Below are 17,544 nucleotides of genomic sequence, written 5' to 3' on the forward strand. Positions count from 1 at the left end.
GAAAGCCAACTGTCGCCGCTTTATTTATGATGAGCGCATCCCAATGCTCTGCAGAGGATGCTTCACGTATAATCGTTGAAGTCGGTAAGGCACATGTAACAAGATTACTTGCATCTCGTACAAATTAAGTTTTTCTACTGAACGTGATAAGAAGGGTGTTTTCATTTGAACGCATTACATATGTGGCTACGCAAGAGAGTCGGTAGTTTTATGATGTGTCTAGATCGTTGTGAGGCGTTTTCAATTGCTTCATCGAGATCTCTATCTCCTGCACTCATTTCCGCTAGTCCTCTACTGGGCAGAGGGCGAACTCCCTCGCAGGTGCACCATCATGCGTCATCACACCACAGTATGCGCCATCATCCGTCGGGTCGGTATCAGGGTTGTCTGTGTAGATGTAGAAAACAACCCGATCCGGACCCTGGTCGCCACCACCAAAGATTTTATCTCCATGCAAGAGGGGGAATTCTTTCAGCGTCTTGCCGTTGCACTTGTCGGAGAACTTCAGCTTCCTGTTGTTGCCAAAAGTTTTAGGGTAGCCGCCTGAAATGGAGAAGAAAGAGGTTAGCAAGGAGAACATTCTTCACAGAGCGAGTCTAAAGGCATACCTGGCTGAGGCGCGGTGGTAGGTGTATTGTAGATGGCTTGCTGAATAGCCTTTTCGACCTGCTCACGACTGTATCTGTATCCTGGGCAAGCTACGAACTGGTCGCTGGGCGGGAGGTTGTCAACAGTTCGTTTGCTCAACATTCCGGCAGGCGCAGGGTTGGCGAAGGATGTATGCACAAGGGCTAGGCCCAGTGGCAGGAGGATGGTTGATGGTGAGAAGTGCATGGTGTAAGGAAGACTGAAGACGGTCTGATAGTGTGAGTGATAGTGGCTTGAAATGAAAGTGTAGTGCAGTGATGAAGATGCTAGACCTCCGGCAGCGGCCAGTTTATATGCCTTTCAAAGACATGTTAGGCCTTCCATCAAGGACTAGCGTTATGCCTTCGCGCGCTTCTCGAGGTATGTTTGAGGAACGTGGTACCAGTCACAATACCGCTCCCTTCACTTCTGATCCACATTTCTCGGGCCGTGTGTAGAGTGAAGAGGCAACCCACTCAGGCATATCGATGGTCTCAGACGAGGTTGTCGAAGTCGAACTGACTTAGCGCCAGTATCAGCTGAGCACCCAAGTGATGGAGATTAACGTCACTATCATGCTTTCCTTCGTCATCGGGCGAAGCTCTCGGATTGACTAACACAATAGCGCTGTTGGGTGGATACATTGACAAGGTCCCGACAAGGCTGATTTAACTGACAGGATCACCAGAGAGCCTGCGATACGACCATGATAGTCATTTCGATGCTCTCTTAGGCGTTCCCATCAGCACTGCTATAGTTACAAGGTACATATTTGGTCTGTGGGCCATAGGCTGCAACGCACATATGTGCTTGGCATAGTTTTGGCCCCTATAGGCTGTCTTGAACTTATCGTCTTCGTCCCCACAGTCAAACATCTCATCTTGATGTTAAATACGAACTTGAGCTATACCCGATGACACATCAGGAAAAGCCATACAACAATCCAATCGTTCTCCAGAGCACAAACAAATAGCTCTTGCCATACAAATCAGACGTCCTCAGGAAGACACAAAAGTATTCCTACACTCATGGATGCATCAGGAAGTAGGCGGTCGGCCTGACTGTAGATCTTTGCGCTTGTCGTAACCTTATTTAACCGTACGACGCCGAGGATCATAGCGCTTCGGGTCTTACCGTTAGAGGGCCTGAGGAGCAGAGCAACGCGAGAAGATGATCTAGGACCGACTCACGTAGAATTTCTGGAAGCAGACAGCTAGCCAGAGTGCATGTTTGATGGGCGGCGCACAGGCAGTGATTGCAGTACGGGTCTGCGGTCGCAGCTGGGGATGCTGCAGGCGTTGTGAAAGTTAACAAAACATCGCCCATGAGGTGGAACGATGTATGATGCAATTAAGGCCCGCGGCTTAGCTGCTATAAGCAAATTGTGGGGTGGATTACCCGGGTAGGAAAACTAGCGGGCCGCAGGCAGCGTGCATCGCCCCGCAAACTCTAAATTGGTACTTCTTGCCTAGCCGGCTGCTGCGGCTGTGATGTGGCCTATGCTATGGGAAGCCTTGTTCTGTGACCAAATGACTGCGCTTCGGTCTCCGAACGTAGCCACTTATGTGAATCGATCATGTGATGGCAGATCACGTGGTTGTGGATGCCTGGCTGCGCCTACCTGATTATCTGAGCATGACGTCTACCTCTTCCAAATACAGTGCCGAAGTGCACATCGATCCATATAAAGGAGCATCGAAGTTCAAAAGCACCTTCTATCGCAGATCGGCTTTGATTGCTTCACGTCGCAATTCCCCTTCCAACAATATGACCACCATTTTCAACACACCGGGTACCTACCCGCCTAATACCTTCTTACCGCAGATAAGCGCCATTGTCACCTCAAGCGACTACTCTTCTTTAGCTGAGGAAACAGCCAAACATCTCGTCGAGGCGGTCACTACCTCTTCTAACCCCTCCTCGGCACTCTGGGAACTATGGACGGCCTTCTTCGAATCTGTCATATCTTCATCTTCACCCGAAGCCCATTTTGCTCTACTTGATTCCATCCGTGCACAGCCACCCACACTGCCCAACAATTTATCCAAAACAACAAGGGACGTAAAGGAGGCACTTCGCAGCCATACTAAAGCGGACGGCAAATTACATTGGTCGCAACTGCCGCGATTTGGTTGGGAATGGTACGACACGTATGCCACGCTTCACCAATGGCGTGACTGGACCAGCATACAAGATGCAGACTCTGAAAGCGGTACGCCCAATCTCAGGTCGAGTATTACTTGCAGTCAGCGATGGCTCCGCTTCGTCAACTTCTCAACCAGGCTGCTCAAACGCAGCAAGGAACAGCCCGCACATGAGACTATATGGGTATTTTACACCTGCAAGGATGTACTCGAGCACGAGAAGCCCCCACCCCGTCAGCCAGATAAGCACAGGATGTCGGCTGAGCAGTTGTGGGCGCTGGACGTTCGTGTGGCAGCAATCTGGGTGCGGGATGGGGCGCGTGCACTGTGGAACACGGACTATGGAGAGCTTAGGAAAGAGTGGGAGGCGGCATTAGACGAACCGACAGACTTGTGGCCGAGAGAAGACGGACTGAACAGGGAACGGTGGCAACTATGGGAGGAAAGACTATTAGTTTTAAGTACAGATGAGGCTAGTCTCGACGAGGAGACCAGAGGCCTGGTCAAAGAGGCGTATGAAGTGGTCAAGGAGCTCTTGTCAAATTTCTGATTCTAACTCCGGCCATCAGCCGCAAATCCATGGCCGGATGGATCATACTGCATAGCTTAGATATTTCCAAACTGACATAATGAGGCACTGGCACTACTCTCCATCAAGATTCCCATGGGAATTTCCTCTGATTAGTGATGCAACCTTTAGTCCTGTGAACCTGGTTCGTAGTCGTGGTTCCATCTCGTACGCAATCGAGACAGAGGCGGTTTCTCTCACGAAATCCATTTAGCCTGTCACCGCGCGTTGCTCTATAGCGAGGTTCTCCATGCCAGCGATAATCACAGCGTTCCCATTGCTTGGGCATGAGTGGATCACGCATCTGCTCCATCTTTTCAACGATTTTTGATACTGTGACATCCAGTACCTGCAACGGCCGAAGATCTTCATGTTGTAGAAGTTCTGTGTGAGCAAGACTATGAACAGCTCCCCATGCGCAAGTGCACGAACTGCTCTCGTCCATTCCGGCATCCGTTGATCCATTGAACAATATGTGCTGCAGTTCTGTGCGCATCCTGTTTCTTCGCTCTTCTAAGAGATCTGTGACCATAGCGTTAGCGGGGTCAATAAAATCTTTGGCAAACTCGATACTCACAAAGAACCTTCCATGGAACCCAATCAGTCAGACCGACAACTTGATCGGCGAGCGGAAGGTAAGAACCTTGATGATGGAGCATCATCGAGATTGTAATATCACCGAAGGCCTGCGCATCGTCCAAAATGTAGGCGGCAGCCATGAGATAACCCAACTCTAAGATATCCTCAACACCTTTCGGATTCAGCCAAATTGCGCTGGCATATCTCAGAGCAACGACGCAATCAAATTTATCGGCAGCTGTAGCGATTTCGAAGATCTCCTTAGGGCTGAGAGAATGTGGCACTGCATCGTTTCGGAGATGGATGACGTTACAGATAACCTCTAAGGCGTGTGCATTATCTTCTGTCATGGAAACTTCCTTAGGGTTATCACTATCCAGATTTTGGCCTTCAGCAAAGTGTGGTCCGAACATAACCCTGAAATACTTCGATGCGTTTTTGAGAACGGAGGAATAGACTCGAATCTTCTTGTTGTGTGGACCGACCACAAGGATAACGTCACCATGCGTAGCAACCTCTATTTTTGTGGTGATAGAGTCATTGCTGTCATTGGTCTCTTCCATGGTGCTTTCACGACGCCCGAAGATGATAGAAAATGTAGGTGTGTACCTCGAACAACGACAAGCTTAGAGATGCTTAAGGTCGAGTGAATTGAACTGTGTAAATGTGTCACGTTGAATCACCCATAGAATTTGTGAATGAGCCATTTGACATACATGACTTGAACAGCTACGTACCCCGCTTCTGCACATGACTACCAAGGATGGCGCATGCCGGGGTATATATGGGTCCCGTCCCATCACAGCTAGCTCTGGAGATCCATACATATGATCATGTCTGATGTTCTCGTACATATTCTGCACTTAATAAACTCATCATGATTCATCCGTCCTGCGAGTTTCAGTCACAAGAGGCTATCGCAATCGCGTCTGCCCTCGGCGATCTCTAGCCTATAGGTAGGCTAAGGCTACAGTCTAGCAAAAAGCTTTCGTCTTCAGGGTTACACTTAGAGATAATCTTCCGGAGATTCTCAGTGTATCATGCGATTATCATGATCACAGATTACTCTAAGATACAGCTTGTCTGGAAGCCCAGGTGCTATCTAGATTGGGCGTGGCCCCAGTGGAATGGCCTATCGACTCCCATGGTTTACATGTGGGATTCTATCCAATTCTTTTGGAATCAGTAGGCTGTACTGATGTATACCTTGACCCATGTCAACTGAATAAGGGCGCTTCGATAATCTCAGTCAGATATGACGTAGCAGGCTTGTGGTGGGGAAGGCTGAAGTCTTGGCTATTGCACAGGTTCAGCTAGGCGATGAAGAGGGGTAAACCTTCTACCCTGCTTTACCTTGCAAACAACTCCAAAGACGATGGAGCCTTCCACCAAACCCGGCATTGCCAAACGATTCGTTCGACGGGTGAAGGATTTCGGTTCCGGCAGGAAATCAAAGTCACATCCCACAGTATCTGAATGTTCACCCCATACAACAAGTCCAAGACGGCCACCTATACCACTTGCGGAGGACCTTGCAATACAATTCCCAATAGCCTCTGGTGCGCCGGCAAGCGCTTCTCATGTTACCAATACCAGGAATGATTCTATTTCCCATGGTGGCAATGACGATCGTGCATCAACATCTTCGAAAAACTACGAAGCTATTACTCATCATGAAAACCCACCATCCAACGATGAGACTCACGCTGATGCGGTTAGAGTTACATCGATATCACAAACAGCAGTTTCTCAAATTAAGGACACCCATAGCCGGGAAGAAGTAGAGCTCACTCAAGCTGATGCGCAGCTCACGTCTTCTGTACCTCAGACCTCGTCAACAACACCAAGCGATGCAACTAGTCTCTTGAGAATGCCCGGGACCAAAGAAGCGAAAAGGTGGGACGAGGCGCGTTTGGAGTTTGAGAAAAAGCATGAAGCGGAGTGGAATTTCCTGAACGATAGGTTGAAAACACTCGCTACTAGCGATTGGAGTTCGAAGTTCATCACCGCTGATCTCGATCTACCCCAATGTATCCAGCAGAATTCCACCTCAAAAGAAGTCGTACATCGTATGAAGCGATGGTTACCAAGCTTAGCTTCTGTCAAAAGCGTTGTCATGCCTATAGCAGCTCTCGATCCTAACAAGCTTGCACCTATATGTTGTGCAATCGTATTCAGTACCACTGAGGTAAAGTTCCTCTGTCTAGGTGCATGAACTGAGTTAATCAGCGCAGCTTTTTGTCAACGGTCCAAATCCGGAATTTCGAACCAAGGCTCTAGACGCTTATTTCGAAGCTGCCAATACTATCAGTGAATGGATTTCCTACGAGACGACATCGATACAAGAGCCCACAGAAGGAGTCAAGGAGCTGGGAAAAGAGCTTCCCAACGTGTACATCATGGCATTACACCTCATGCATGATATCCAATATGCTACGTATAAATTCCAAGCCGACTCTAAGCTTGAACGACTCAAAGCGAAAGGTCAGCTGACTTTCAAAACCGCTATGACCATTGTTACTTACGATTGAGATTCCAGCTACCACGACGTTCAAAGACCACACCGTTATATGGGATGAGAGGGTCAAGGACATCAAGAGAGTTCGAGCTACCTTGTCCCGAAGAAGAAAGGCAATCGAAGAAGAGGACGCTCTGGGGGACAAAGTGGCTAAGATTCTCGAATGGATCAAGCAAAAGGATGACCCAGAAGAATCATTGAGTAAGATTGAGAATAAGATTACATCTGAAAGACGATCGAAGAACTATGCGCAATGTTTCCTTGACTTGGCCGAATACAGGACCTGGTTCGAGGCCTTCCATCAATGGGAGGATACGACAACACAGCCAGAGGTAGCCCCCTTACCCCGTGTTCTTTGGATCAACGGTTCTTACGGCACGGGAAAAACAACAATCGCGTGAGTCGTACTTATACTGGAGATTCTCTAAATTGACATCATGCAGTTATCGAATCTTGTTGACTTTACAAGCACTTGAAGTCGTACAAACTCCGGATGAGCCGCTCCTAATTATCCCCTACTTCTGCTCCGCTCTAGGTTCCAAGAGACCCGACTGTGAGACTGTCATCCGCTCACTTGTCAGGAAGCTATCGTGGAACTCAGATTACTCAGTTGCTGACCCCGCGCGCTCGATCTACACTAAGTTTAGTAAAGGATTGAAAGAGGACCCTTCGATCGACGACTGGCAACAAGTGTTGGGCGACATCATTCTTGGATATGGTGCAACAGCGAGACTCGTGTTTCTCGTAGACGCGCTTGACGAGTTTACCGATATTACAGAGGGGGCACATTTTCTCGACCGTATGCGGAAAGTTGCAGATATGCATCCCAACGTGTATCTCATATTCATGTCACATCATTATGTTAGAGTGGATCGATATTTTGACAGATCGATTCTGCTACAGTATGAGGTTCGGCAGGGTGACACGAAAAAGGACGTGGAAGCCTTTATCGATACGGAAATTGCGTTCCGGAGACAGGCGCCTGGCTCTAAAGAGTCCATCTTCTGTATGTAACGTGGCAATGACCGGTTCAATGTCGATCCATCTGCTAAATTGGGGACAGTTACAGCAGGCCATAAAGAGCTTGAAACCAAAATGCGGCAGCTTTTGTTAGACCGGGCTAGGGGCATGTCAGTACTTATCCCACGTCTTCAAGATTTATACTTACACCTGTAGGTTCGTCTGGATCAAGGTTTGGCTTCAGATCCTATTGCCTACACATCATCCACAAAAGACTGTGCTCAGCGCGAATCGTGCCCAACACCTGCTCGCTGAGTTGGATGACTCAAAGAACGACACCCAAGACGAGCAGCTCAGAACAGCCTATCAACGCCTCTGGACGCAAAACGAATACGATGACTTTGTCGAGACAAGGCGAGACCTTTTCCGCTTTGTTCTTTGTTGGCTTACGCCGTTGTCGATCCAAGAGCTAACGAAGATTCTGCGGGTCGGTCATGATCACAAGGAATCACATTATGAAAGCCTAACTGAGGAGTGGGTACGCACTCTAGGAGCAGATTTTCTTACCATCGACACTGAAAGCATAATCACATTCGCCCACGACTCCGCAAGGCACTTTGTTCTTGGTCTTGCTGAAGATGGCCAACAAAGTCCTAATACGGCACAGCCACTCCTGTTCCAGAGTGAAAAGAGTCATCGTCAGGTGATGAGGCTGTTCAACACGTTGTTTGGGTCACCTGGACAGTCAGTCCATGATTACGAATTCATTCATTCACTTGGAGAGTATTTCGAACGCCATTTACCACGGCACTGCGAATTGGCTGTACTTGATCCCCTCGTTGTTGACAGTTCATGGGAAACGTTGTTCGATGGAACAAGTAGCACCTTTCATGCATGGCTGGTCTCTGGACAACCCTGTAAGACGCGATTCACCATTCCTCCTGAGATCATCCAAGATGATAGCGTCTCATGCAAAGCAGCATGGCTTGGCTTTCCGTGGAGTCGCGCTGTATCTGACAAATATTTCGAAACTCTGGGACAAGACCGACAGTACTGGGGAGAGCAAGAACGTTATCTAAAGCGCAGGCTTGATGGCTCTTTAGACTTTGGCGCTTTGACAGTAGCGACCAAGAGTCATAACAGGTACGTAGGATTGTTCTTGCTCCTTGGCGTTCATCACTTGCATGGTCGGGCAATTGTTCTGGAACTGATTTCGTCCTTCTGCGACTTCGCTGGGTCTTCTGAGAGTGTTCAGAAGTTTTTAGGATCTAATAAGAAGCTATATTTGGGGGTATTCTTTAGGAAACCGATGGCCCTCAACTTCTTCCTAGATCATATCACCCAACGTTGGGAGGATGCTGAGAACGCCGCCGAGCACACCGAAAAACTAGAAACGGTACGAAAACAGGTGGGGGGTTTGCGGGAACTAATGTTGATTGCGAAATATTCTTCCAAGTCCAGTGGTACATCAGCTTAGGGTAGTAGGTAGAACAACTTCCAAGCACGGCTTGCCGATCTGTCGTCGCTTTGCAAGCTTCGTAAGGTAGATGCCTGGAAGTTATAGACAATCTTCAATGCCAATACATCTCCTTCGTTTGTTGCGTATCGGTCCCGTGCGTTCGAGGAAATGGTTTCTCGGCTTCTGGACACGAGGGGATGATATGACAGACACTTTACCATGGTCAACTGATGGCTGCTTTTTCGCAACAGTATACCAGATGGCGATGCGTGTCAATGCTCTGAGCTTGGGGGCTAAATCCTATTCCCACTTTCTGGTCGAACCTCGTCTCTTGAGCACCGGATGAACAAGTAACGGATACCTGTTGTGATACTGATGTACGTCGATGCTTCACAAGTCACATATGACAGTAGCATAGCATATGCCTCGCTTGTTTCTGGTGCATTGTCAACCATCCTCCCCTGTTCCGATAAGCAGTCCTAGAACGGATTCCAGCTACCGATCTGCTCCGACCCCTACAAAAGTGGAGATACATCATCTTCTGCGTTTGCATGATTTTTTAGGTATCTCGCCTCCCAATTCTTCAGCTCCATCTCCACCCCCGGAGCTTTCGGTGCACTCATCAGCGTGGTCGATGGAGCGAACGTCGGACTGACCTTCTCCAACCACGCTATGACCGGATCGGCGTACATGTTGTCGTGTGCAAAGACCATGCTACCACGTCGATACAACGCTTCGTCATCGTTCCCGTAACCAATCTCCTCAAGTTCACCGTCTGCCTCCTCTTCGTCTACGTCGTCCCCACCAAAATCGTCACTCTCGTCACCAGTCTCGTCGTCGTCATCTTCACGATCCTCGTCACCCTCCACAACCTCCACAACCTCCCAAAGCTTATCATCATTCCCCGTCCACGCCTCCCCACCCATCAACGGACTACATATCGTCTTTTCTCCCAGGCCCGATATATCAATCGCCGCAATCTTCAGCGCTAGGCAGGCTCCAGGTCTGTTTTCCACAGGGGGCACATCGGGTATGTTACCGCTCGGCCACAACGTGGGCAGGTTTGCAGCGAAAGTCTTCCAATGAGTCGTTTTACCTTTAGCGAGCCATCTGGCGCGGTAGGCGGAGAGTGTAGAGGTGAGGCCGTGGGTATGCAAATGGTATTCGGCGCGCGTTATCGCGCTGGCGATGCTGACAGGGGAGGATGGGGAGGAAGGTGATGATGCAGTTGTGAAGGATAGTGCAGAGGACGGGCGGCGTACGCGTATCAATCGTGTCTTAGTTGAACTGAGAGACTCAACGCGATTCTTCGAACCAAGTCGATATCTCCTCTTCCCACCTTTTGTATCCCCCCCTATCTCCACAGCGTCTTGCTCGTCTTCATCCAACTGTCCAGCTGCTTCCCAAGCCGGATTGGGGAAACACGGATCCCCCCACTCCCCCTCTCTCGACCAGAAATAATAATGCGGAACATCGCATCCAAGAAACCTCACAAAGAACAAATTCTCCAACACCCTTTCCTCCTCCTTCTCCCATGCTCTTCTTCCACCACCACCAAACCGTCCAGTGCCCCTCCCCTCCCCGCCACCACCATCCCCCCAGTGGTAGTCCAGATAAGCAGCCACATACCCCATACCCCCAGGCCTCCACAACGAACTCTCATAAACCTCCTGCACCAACCTCGTCCTATTCCTCCTCCTCTGCACATGCCTCGCCGCTCTCTCCTCTTTCCTCGCCTCCCCTGTCCCCTTAACCCGCAACACCTTCCTATTCTCCAGCCCCCATTTCCGATACGTATCCGCCAGCCGCTTACTCTCGTTGTGGTGACGAGAGCCCAAGTGAAAATACATGTGTGCATTCCAACCCTGCACCAACGTGCGCTGAGCCCAGTGCACACCGCTTTCTGCAACGGCGTGCCGGAGCGTGCCGATTAAATGGCCGTTGCGTGCTGCGAACCGTGTTGCTGGGGAGAGCAATGGACAAAAGTCTGGATCGACGCCAGTCGGGTATTTGGAGCCTGGCAGGACGAGTTTCTGCTTACTCGAGGTGGTGGTGAGTCGGAGGGGTGCGTAGGGTATGGCCCGTGGTTTGGGCTCGGAGAAGGAGAAGAAGCGTGGTGGGTGGGTATCTGGTAGTTGCTCGTGTGGCCATTCGAAGAGGCGGAGGCGGCAGTCTGGTTTGGTGTCGCGGTCCATGGGGGGTTCGGGACTTGATTCTGTCGATGTCGAGTTCCAGGATTCGTCGCTGAGGGCGTGGCCGAATTGCTCGCGCGCGTACTCGTTTCGACTTGTTTCTTGGGCTTCGATGTCGGCGTCGCTTAGCGTGTCGTCGCTGACGCTTTCGTCGCGTTGTCTCCTTCTTTCCTTTTCAATCCTCCTCTCGTGCTTTTCTTCAATCTGTCTTTGTTTGTGTGCGGCTCTTCTTTCCTCCTCTTCTTTCGCCTCTTGTCTCTTTCGCTGGAGTGCGAGCACGGCATCTTGCTCCGCACGTCTTTCTTCTTCACCATCGTGTTTCAGAGCCCATGCCATCTCAACCTTTTTCATATCCTTGCGATAGATGCCGCGCTCCTTTGCTTGATCGACAAGCTCCTTGTAGTTGTAGTTATCGTATTTGGAGTCAGTCTTGTGCTCGTCGCGTACTTTATGTGTGCCGCCCCGCCTATGTACAGCAGCATAACGGGTTGTGCTGGGTTCTGAAGGCTCTGGCGAGCCCCCATACAGCGCGGGATTATCCTTCTTTGGTTTACCTTTGGGCATGGTGGGTACTGCAGGGTGGTCTTGAAAATCTGGGTATAAGCGATTGTAACATCAGATATAGGTCAGCTTGTCAATGAGCAAATCTAGGAGACAATATTGTGGCCGCACTTGAGCGGTGTTGCCGCTTCCTCGAATACTTGGGACATTTGTACTCGTCGTGAACATGTCTTTCAAGAGTCCTTCGTCAAAGACGCGCGCTCAACTTGCTTTGTGCCTATACCTAGCCTTTGTCCGTGTCAGTATCAGTCAGTGTGCAACTCGAGGTAAGCGTAAACACAAGGCACAACGCATTGTATCACTTTGGTGGTATGCTCGAAAAATTGATTCGTAAGGGTCTAGGGTATCTCACTACGGCGCGTTAACTTACATGCAATCATATTAATAGGAAGTAGCTTACAGTTCCGATTTCTCGGCACCCACCTCCCGCTTCTCCGCTTTGAAGTCGAAGAAGCCCTCTAGCTCCATCCACTCTGCGGTAAATGCCATGACGAGTTTTGTCCAGTCTTCTACCGTGTCCATGTCTAGGTGCTCTCCGTCGTCTTCGATTGTGTGCCACACTCTTGGAAAGGGAGTTGGGATCATGTGCAGGATCTCCACGCCGCGCGCCATGAAGGGAACGTGGTCGTCCTGCACGAAGCCGCCCATGAAAGCATCGTTTTGTTTGTTCGCGTCAGGAAGGAAGGGGCGTTCGGCGCGGGGTTTCTTGTCCTTGCGCTTGGCCATCTTGGACTCGTGATTTGGAGAAGATTTCATCAAGCCCAGCTTCTGCAAGCGTGCCTCGGCCGTCGCCATGTGCTTGTATGCCCAGTGCGTGGTCTTGAAGTAGGACGGTACATTTGGGCCCTTGGAGCCAAGGAGGTCGAGCAACAGGAACAAATCGATCGAATCGAGCGGGGTGCGGTATATCGAGGACGCGGCGTGGAAAGTGGATTCCCAGTCTTCGGCGAGAGCTCTGTGCACGTGTCAGTTACCAACTGCGGGGGTGTAGACGTGAACCATACCGCGCGCCATACAGACTGTCCGTGTCGGTCCAGGTCTTGAAGGCCTCCTCGCCGTCGAGCAACAGGATCTGCATTCCCTTGTGCTCCACGTTAAAGTCGTCCGGGTCCGCCGCAGCCCACTTCTTTGTCAGCGCCGCGTCGATGCTGCGAGCGATGTGCAAGATCATGGCGCATGGGGCCGCGCTGTCGATGGCTCCAATGAAGCCTTTCGGTGTATACTTGCTGTCATAATGCGCGACCAAGGCCAGGCGCGAAACATCCCCCTGAAAGCTGCCCGGTGGGTCGCGTGTCGCAATAACATTGACAAACGGCACTTCCTTGCCTTTGCTCACCGGCGTCGTCGACGTCGAGTTGTGCATCTCTATCCTCCATTCCGGCAGCTGCGACTTGAAGAAATTCAGAAAATGCTGGCGAACAAGGGCATTGCCGTCTGTCCCCGAGACTCTGGGGATCAAGATGGGCGCCAGTATCGAGCCCTTCTTTATGTCGAAGTCATCGCCCGGCCCGGGTAGGTGTTTGAGCGTCTCATCCTCGAGGGCCTGGTAGGCGTGTCCGAGAGATAGTAATGAAATGAGCGGCAGCAGCGCGAATGCGAACAACATCTTGCCGACGTGTCACATGAAGAGCGCGCGATCAATCCAGAACGCGGCGGGAAGATAGCTCAGGGTCGCGAAAGGAGCATACCGACGTCGACGGTCGAGTGGGTCGAGGCAATCGTGGCTTCTCTCGACCAACGCCAGCCTTACCGGCATCGGCTAAAGTTCCCGCACCGTGCCGATCACCACACACACACGTGACAGCGCGACAACCTCAGAGTCTGTTTGCGGTTTACCTCGACCCTTACACGCCCATACAACCTCATTGCTGAGTAAGCGTCGTGCTAAGGCATACAGCAGGCGAGGTTGGCAGTCGCGCGACAGAGACGTCGACCACCCGCCGACTTGAGTGAAGCAGAGAAGTGCAATTTTTTCCCACGTCCCTCAGTTGGTATGCAGCCACGACTTCTCGCCTTTGCGGCCGCTTTTCGAAGCTCGGCACCAGCAAATAGAGGCATACGGCCAATGGTCAATGCTCGCATCAATGCCTTTGTATGCCGGAGTTGCCAGCGGAAATTCTCCGCCTCGCCAACCTTGCAGTGGTTCGGAAAGTCTTCCAAGTCGGCAGCCAAAACCGTTGAAAAAGAGCGAAGTACGTTGCGCAACGATCTGGCCTACATGCAAGAGGACAAGGACAGATGCGAAGAACATGATTGACGAAGAATTCAGAATACAAGTCGAGGTTATTGATCTACGATGCGGGCGATGCACGAACCACATGGATATCCTTCTGGAAAGCAATGGCTCTGCTGCAGTTTGGGACCACCCTCGTTTTCGGTGTACCGCCACTATGGAACAACACAAACCAACCCGATGAGCGAGTAAGAAAGATGCAAGCTATCACGGGTAAGTAACTCATGTTCATGCCAACTATTCTTAACTCTCGTTACTTCTACTAGTGGCCATGATTGCTACCGTGCATGACAATCCCGTGGTCCAGCAGCGGAGCTGATAACAACTTCCTTTCCATGTCTTTCCACCACAAGTTACACAAGTTTTACTTCACTGCGATTCGTTCCTATCAAGTCTAATCTATCTACCACCCCTATCACACATCCATAACATCTACACCCAAATCACCAAGACTAACAGCTCCCCACAGTCGGCGTCCTAGGCACAATCCCCACCTTAACCCTCGCCTACCTAACCGCCCCCTTCGTCCACCAAGTCTTCCTCCAAATACCCGAACACGCCCGCCGCTCCCGTTCCGACCTGATCCGCTTCGCCACCTCTCTGCGCACCAACCCCAACCAAACAGCAAACACAAAACTCGAATTCGTCACCCTACGCATCTTCCCCTTTCGCAAGCACACCACCGCTTTTCTCCACGAACTCCGTGCTTTACCACCGAAACGCTTCCGCCTGGCAAACATCGAGCTGCCGAAGAGCGACGCTTGGGCTCAGCGGCAGCGGGAGAAAGGCATCGTCAAACGCATGGGAGAAGTGGTTCGTGAGCCGCGGTTCAAGTTCTATGTCAAAGAAGGGCGGTTGTATACGATGAAGACGGGAGTGCCGGGCGTGTGGGAGGAGGTAGCCAAGAGGATCCAGGAACAGACTGTTGAGGAAGAGAAGGTTGTCAAGGGACTTGGGGTCAAGAGGCCGGCTGTGCAGTTGGGAGCGAGGAAGTTGATCAGGCCTGCTGTCAAGGTTGGCGACAAGGTCAAGAGGCAGACTACTCGGTAGATGGACAAGTGGGTAGTGTGGTAAAGGGGTGATCACATGGTGGTGCAGGAGTGATATGTAGTGATACGTTGTATTGTACTGTGTTGAGGCGGATATAGCCTGATCGCTCAGGTGGAAAGAACATGCTAAGCGAAAGGGTACATGTACATGCCGTCCACCCTTACAATGATTCGTCGCCGACCATCCACCTAGTATACCAAGCCTGACCGCTTCTAATCTAAGCGTGTTCCATGACCTGGGGCTTCTCCTTCTCCAGACTGCTCTTCTCGTGGTAGTCCGCAGCACCACTGTCGTGGTACACACCAGAGCGCTCGAGGATATCAGTAAGACCGACCTCCCTGTGAACCTCAGCCCAACGCTCCTTCTCGCGCTCGGCGGTACCGACGGAACCGAAGAGGGTGTCCATTTCTTCCTATCAAGGTCGTTAGTACGGCTCTTACAGGGATGTTGGGAAGAAGGGTGACTTACAAGAGAAAGACCCTTGGTCTCCGGGAAGAAGAAGAAGATGAACGCCGCGCCCATAGCTGTGAAAATACCGAAGAAGATGTACGTTCCGTAGCGCAGATGCGTCAACATGTCTGGTGTGACCTGGCCAACGATGAAGTTGTTCATCCAGTTGGATGAGGCACCAAGCGCGATACCATATGGACGGTTCGACATGGGCCAGATCTCTGCAATGACAATCCATGCACAAGGACCCCAGGAGTAGCCGAAGAAGATGACGAAAAGCCAGACCATGACGCAGGCAGCCCAGCCGGCGCCCTGGTGGTTTGGCCAGTCGTCTTCGTAGGAAGCAACGATGCCAGAGATGATGAAGTGGCAGGCGGCCATGCCGATGGCGCCCGAGACGAGGACGGGCTTGCGACCGAGTTTGTCGACGTACATAACTGCAGGAACTGGGGAGGATGTTAGTGTCATAATCTAGACCTAGGGATATTCTATGATAAACTTACTGGTTGCGAGGAACATGACGATACCGACGACACCAGTCGCAAGCAGACTGATCGAGTTGCCCGACAGGCCCAATCCTTGGAAGATAGTCGGTGCGTAGTACAGAATCGCGTTGATACCAGTCCACTGCTGGAAGAACATGGTGAGCGTAGAGATGGCCACACGCCTAAACATGCCCCTCGTGGTGAACAAACTGCCAATAGCGACAAACTGCAGCTTGAAGATTGAAAGCGCGCTCATATCCTGGAGATGAGGGAATCGCTCTGCAAGCGACTTCTTCTCAAACAGACTCTGAGCGCGAATCTCAGCGTATTCGAGTTCGATGAGTTCGTGGTCCTGGTTCAAACCACGGAGGCGTGCGAGAACGCGGCGAGCCTCCTCCTCTTTGCCGTGGTGAACGAGCCAACGAGGAGAGAAGGGCATGAAGATCATACCGACGCCAAGAAGGACGGCAGGAGCAAGCTGGAGAGCGAGGGGAAGAAGCCATGCAGCCTCCTTTTGTTCCCTGCCAGTGCCACCAATGTAGTTGGTACCATAGTCGATCCAGAAACTGATCATGATACCAAGCGTAATGCTCAGTTGCTGGAGACCGACAAGAGCGCCACGGACTTCGGGAGGCGCAATCTCGGCATTGTACATGGGTACAATCATGGAGAGCGAACCGACACCCATACCCGTTATGAAACGACCACCGAGAATAGCGTTGTGGCCCTGGCCTGCGGAAGCGGTGCATTGAACGACGACACCGATGATAAAAATGGCAACGTTGACGAGAATAGCATATTTACGGGAGAGGATCTCGGCGAGGAAACCAGAGTACATTGTTCCGAACCAAGCACCGAGCTCGAGAATGGATACGAGCCAACCTTGCTTGGAGGAGTTCCACGTAAGAGTCTCTTGGTCCTCGATGTAGTTGCCCATATCTGATCATCTGTCAGTAATATTCTTGGAATTGTGGTGGTGAGGTACTACTTACGCTGCTTGAAGGAAGGCATGGTGAGCACACCAGAGAAGACACCCTGGTTGTAACCATAGAGGAGACCTCCCAAACAAGCGAAACATGCGATACCAAAGACTCTGGCATTCTTGACCAAGGCCATGGGTCCCGAGGCACCAGCAAGTGCTTTGCGGCGAGCCAAAGCGGCCACCTCAAAGTCCCCAGCACCACCGCCGACAGGAGCCATGATGACGGTTCAGGTAACGTTGGTAGATGGAAAGATCGAAGTAAAAGATTGTCGAAAAAACAACCGTTGGGATCCCAATACCAAGGAAAACATGGGGCAAGCAGGCCCTACATATGCATTTCCAGATCGCTTGTACGGCACCCCAGGTCAGCATACCACTATTTCGGGTAACAGGGACTGCATGCTGAGTGGTCGTGGGTGCGAAGCTTTCTCGTGGCGGGTAAATTGGCGGTTAAGCTCAGTGGCACCGACGCTTATTTTGGCGTTGCGGCAGCGATTCAAGCATCGGTGGCTGTCATGGCATTGGCGCGCCATTGCTTGTAACGTGCGGGAAGGAAGTAAGCTAGAAGCCACTGACGGCTGGGCGCACTATTGATCAGACGCGTGGAGGGCTAAGGCGACGCGGGGAGGGTTGGTTGGGGCGCACCCATGATGAGCAATCACGGCTGATTCGACGTGTTTGTGAGGTCGTTACGTCTTGGAGCTGGCACGAGACTGACCGGTCTTTTTGAAGCTGA

General features: G+C 51.2%; 7 protein-coding genes across 7 annotated transcripts; 3 read left to right on the forward strand and 4 right to left on the reverse strand.

The window, feature by feature from the left end:
• The first annotated feature begins 2,220 nt into the window (after positions 1 to 2,220).
• On the forward strand, positions 2,221 to 3,418 carry CC77DRAFT_1025731 (hypothetical protein). Its single transcript, XM_018526127.1, has one exon. The coding sequence runs from the start codon at positions 2,395 to 2,397 to the stop codon at positions 3,319 to 3,321; it is 927 nt and encodes a 308-aa protein (XP_018380003.1). The 5' UTR covers positions 2,221 to 2,394; the 3' UTR covers positions 3,322 to 3,418.
• CC77DRAFT_1025732 (hypothetical protein) lies at positions 3,269 to 4,603 on the reverse strand. Its single transcript, XM_018526128.1, has 2 exons — positions 3,917 to 4,603; positions 3,269 to 3,861 (listed from the first exon to the last, which is right to left on the reverse strand). The coding sequence occupies exons 1-2, from the start codon at positions 4,479 to 4,481 to the stop codon at positions 3,425 to 3,427; spliced, it is 1,002 nt and encodes a 333-aa protein (XP_018380004.1). The 5' UTR covers positions 4,482 to 4,603; the 3' UTR covers positions 3,269 to 3,424.
• Positions 4,604 to 5,252: 649 nt separating this feature from the next.
• On the forward strand, positions 5,253 to 8,980 carry CC77DRAFT_1099893 (hypothetical protein). Its single transcript, XM_018530030.1, has 6 exons — positions 5,253 to 6,106; positions 6,153 to 6,402; positions 6,458 to 6,833; positions 6,880 to 7,442; positions 7,500 to 7,566; positions 7,613 to 8,980. The coding sequence occupies exons 1-6, from the start codon at positions 5,294 to 5,296 to the stop codon at positions 8,871 to 8,873; spliced, it is 3,330 nt and encodes a 1,109-aa protein (XP_018380005.1). The 5' UTR covers positions 5,253 to 5,293; the 3' UTR covers positions 8,874 to 8,980.
• Positions 8,981 to 10,285: 1,305 nt separating this feature from the next.
• CC77DRAFT_1001115 (hypothetical protein) lies at positions 10,286 to 11,611 on the reverse strand (the record flags this gene model as incomplete). The annotated part of the gene is made up of 2 exons (XM_018523145.1): positions 10,286 to 10,370; positions 10,416 to 11,611. Coding segments are annotated over 2 exons (1,281 nt in total), but the record flags the coding sequence as incomplete, so codon positions are not given.
• A 229-nt stretch (positions 11,612 to 11,840) lies between these two features.
• Positions 11,841 to 13,318, reverse strand: CC77DRAFT_1001118 (glutaminyl-peptide cyclotransferase precursor). Its single transcript, XM_018523146.1, has 3 exons — positions 12,613 to 13,318; positions 12,009 to 12,563; positions 11,841 to 11,959 (listed from the first exon to the last, which is right to left on the reverse strand). Exons 1-3 carry the CDS (start codon positions 13,212 to 13,214, stop codon positions 11,947 to 11,949), a joined length of 1,170 nt encoding a protein of 389 aa, XP_018380007.1. The 5' UTR covers positions 13,215 to 13,318; the 3' UTR covers positions 11,841 to 11,946.
• A 630-nt stretch (positions 13,319 to 13,948) lies between these two features.
• CC77DRAFT_948470 (hypothetical protein) lies at positions 13,949 to 14,891 on the forward strand (the record flags this gene model as incomplete). The annotated part of the gene is made up of 2 exons (XM_018535202.1): positions 13,949 to 14,054; positions 14,311 to 14,891. 2 exons carry the CDS (start codon positions 13,949 to 13,951, stop codon positions 14,889 to 14,891), a joined length of 687 nt encoding a protein of 228 aa, XP_018380008.1.
• A 217-nt stretch (positions 14,892 to 15,108) lies between these two features.
• On the reverse strand, positions 15,109 to 17,026 carry CC77DRAFT_948511 (arabinose-proton symporter; the record flags this gene model as incomplete). Its single annotated transcript, XM_018535203.1, has 4 exons — positions 15,109 to 15,303; positions 15,360 to 15,787; positions 15,845 to 16,765; positions 16,819 to 17,026. The coding sequence occupies 4 exons, from the start codon at positions 17,024 to 17,026 to the stop codon at positions 15,109 to 15,111; spliced, it is 1,752 nt and encodes a 583-aa protein (XP_018380009.1).
• Between the last annotated feature and the right edge of the window lie 518 nt (positions 17,027 to 17,544).

This window comes from Alternaria alternata (assembly GCF_001642055.1).
Source record: "Alternaria alternata strain SRC1lrK2f unplaced genomic scaffold CC77scaffold_31, whole genome shotgun sequence".
Lineage (NCBI taxonomy): Eukaryota > Fungi > Ascomycota > Dothideomycetes > Pleosporales > Pleosporaceae > Alternaria > Alternaria alternata.

What these genes read in the sequence shown, in the direction of transcription:
- CC77DRAFT_1025732 (XM_018526128.1), bottom strand. Translation starts at nt 4,481, where the DNA reads ATGGAAGAGACCAATGACAGCAATGACTCTATCACCACAAAAATAGAG. An exon ending in GGTTCCATGGAAGGTTCTTT is followed by an intron (nt 3,862 to 3,916) that starts GTGAGTATCGAG and finishes CTATGGTCACAG; the next exon opens with ATCTCTTAGAAGAGCGAAGA.
- CC77DRAFT_1025731 (XM_018526127.1), top strand. Translation starts at nt 2,395, where the DNA reads ATGACCACCATTTTCAACACACCGGGTACCTACCCGCCTAATACCTTC.
- CC77DRAFT_1099893 (XM_018530030.1), top strand. Translation starts at nt 5,294, where the DNA reads ATGGAGCCTTCCACCAAACCCGGCATTGCCAAACGATTCGTTCGACGG. An exon ending in TCGTATTCAGTACCACTGAG is followed by an intron (nt 6,107 to 6,152) that starts GTAAAGTTCCTC and finishes TAATCAGCGCAG; the next exon opens with CTTTTTGTCAACGGTCCAAA. An exon ending in CTCTAAAGAGTCCATCTTCT is followed by an intron (nt 7,443 to 7,499) that starts GTATGTAACGTG and finishes AATTGGGGACAG; the next exon opens with TTACAGCAGGCCATAAAGAG.
- CC77DRAFT_1001118 (XM_018523146.1), bottom strand. Translation starts at nt 13,214, where the DNA reads ATGTTGTTCGCATTCGCGCTGCTGCCGCTCATTTCATTACTATCTCTC. An exon ending in GACAGTCTGTATGGCGCGCG is followed by an intron (nt 12,564 to 12,612) that starts GTATGGTTCACG and finishes ACACGTGCACAG; the next exon opens with AGCTCTCGCCGAAGACTGGG.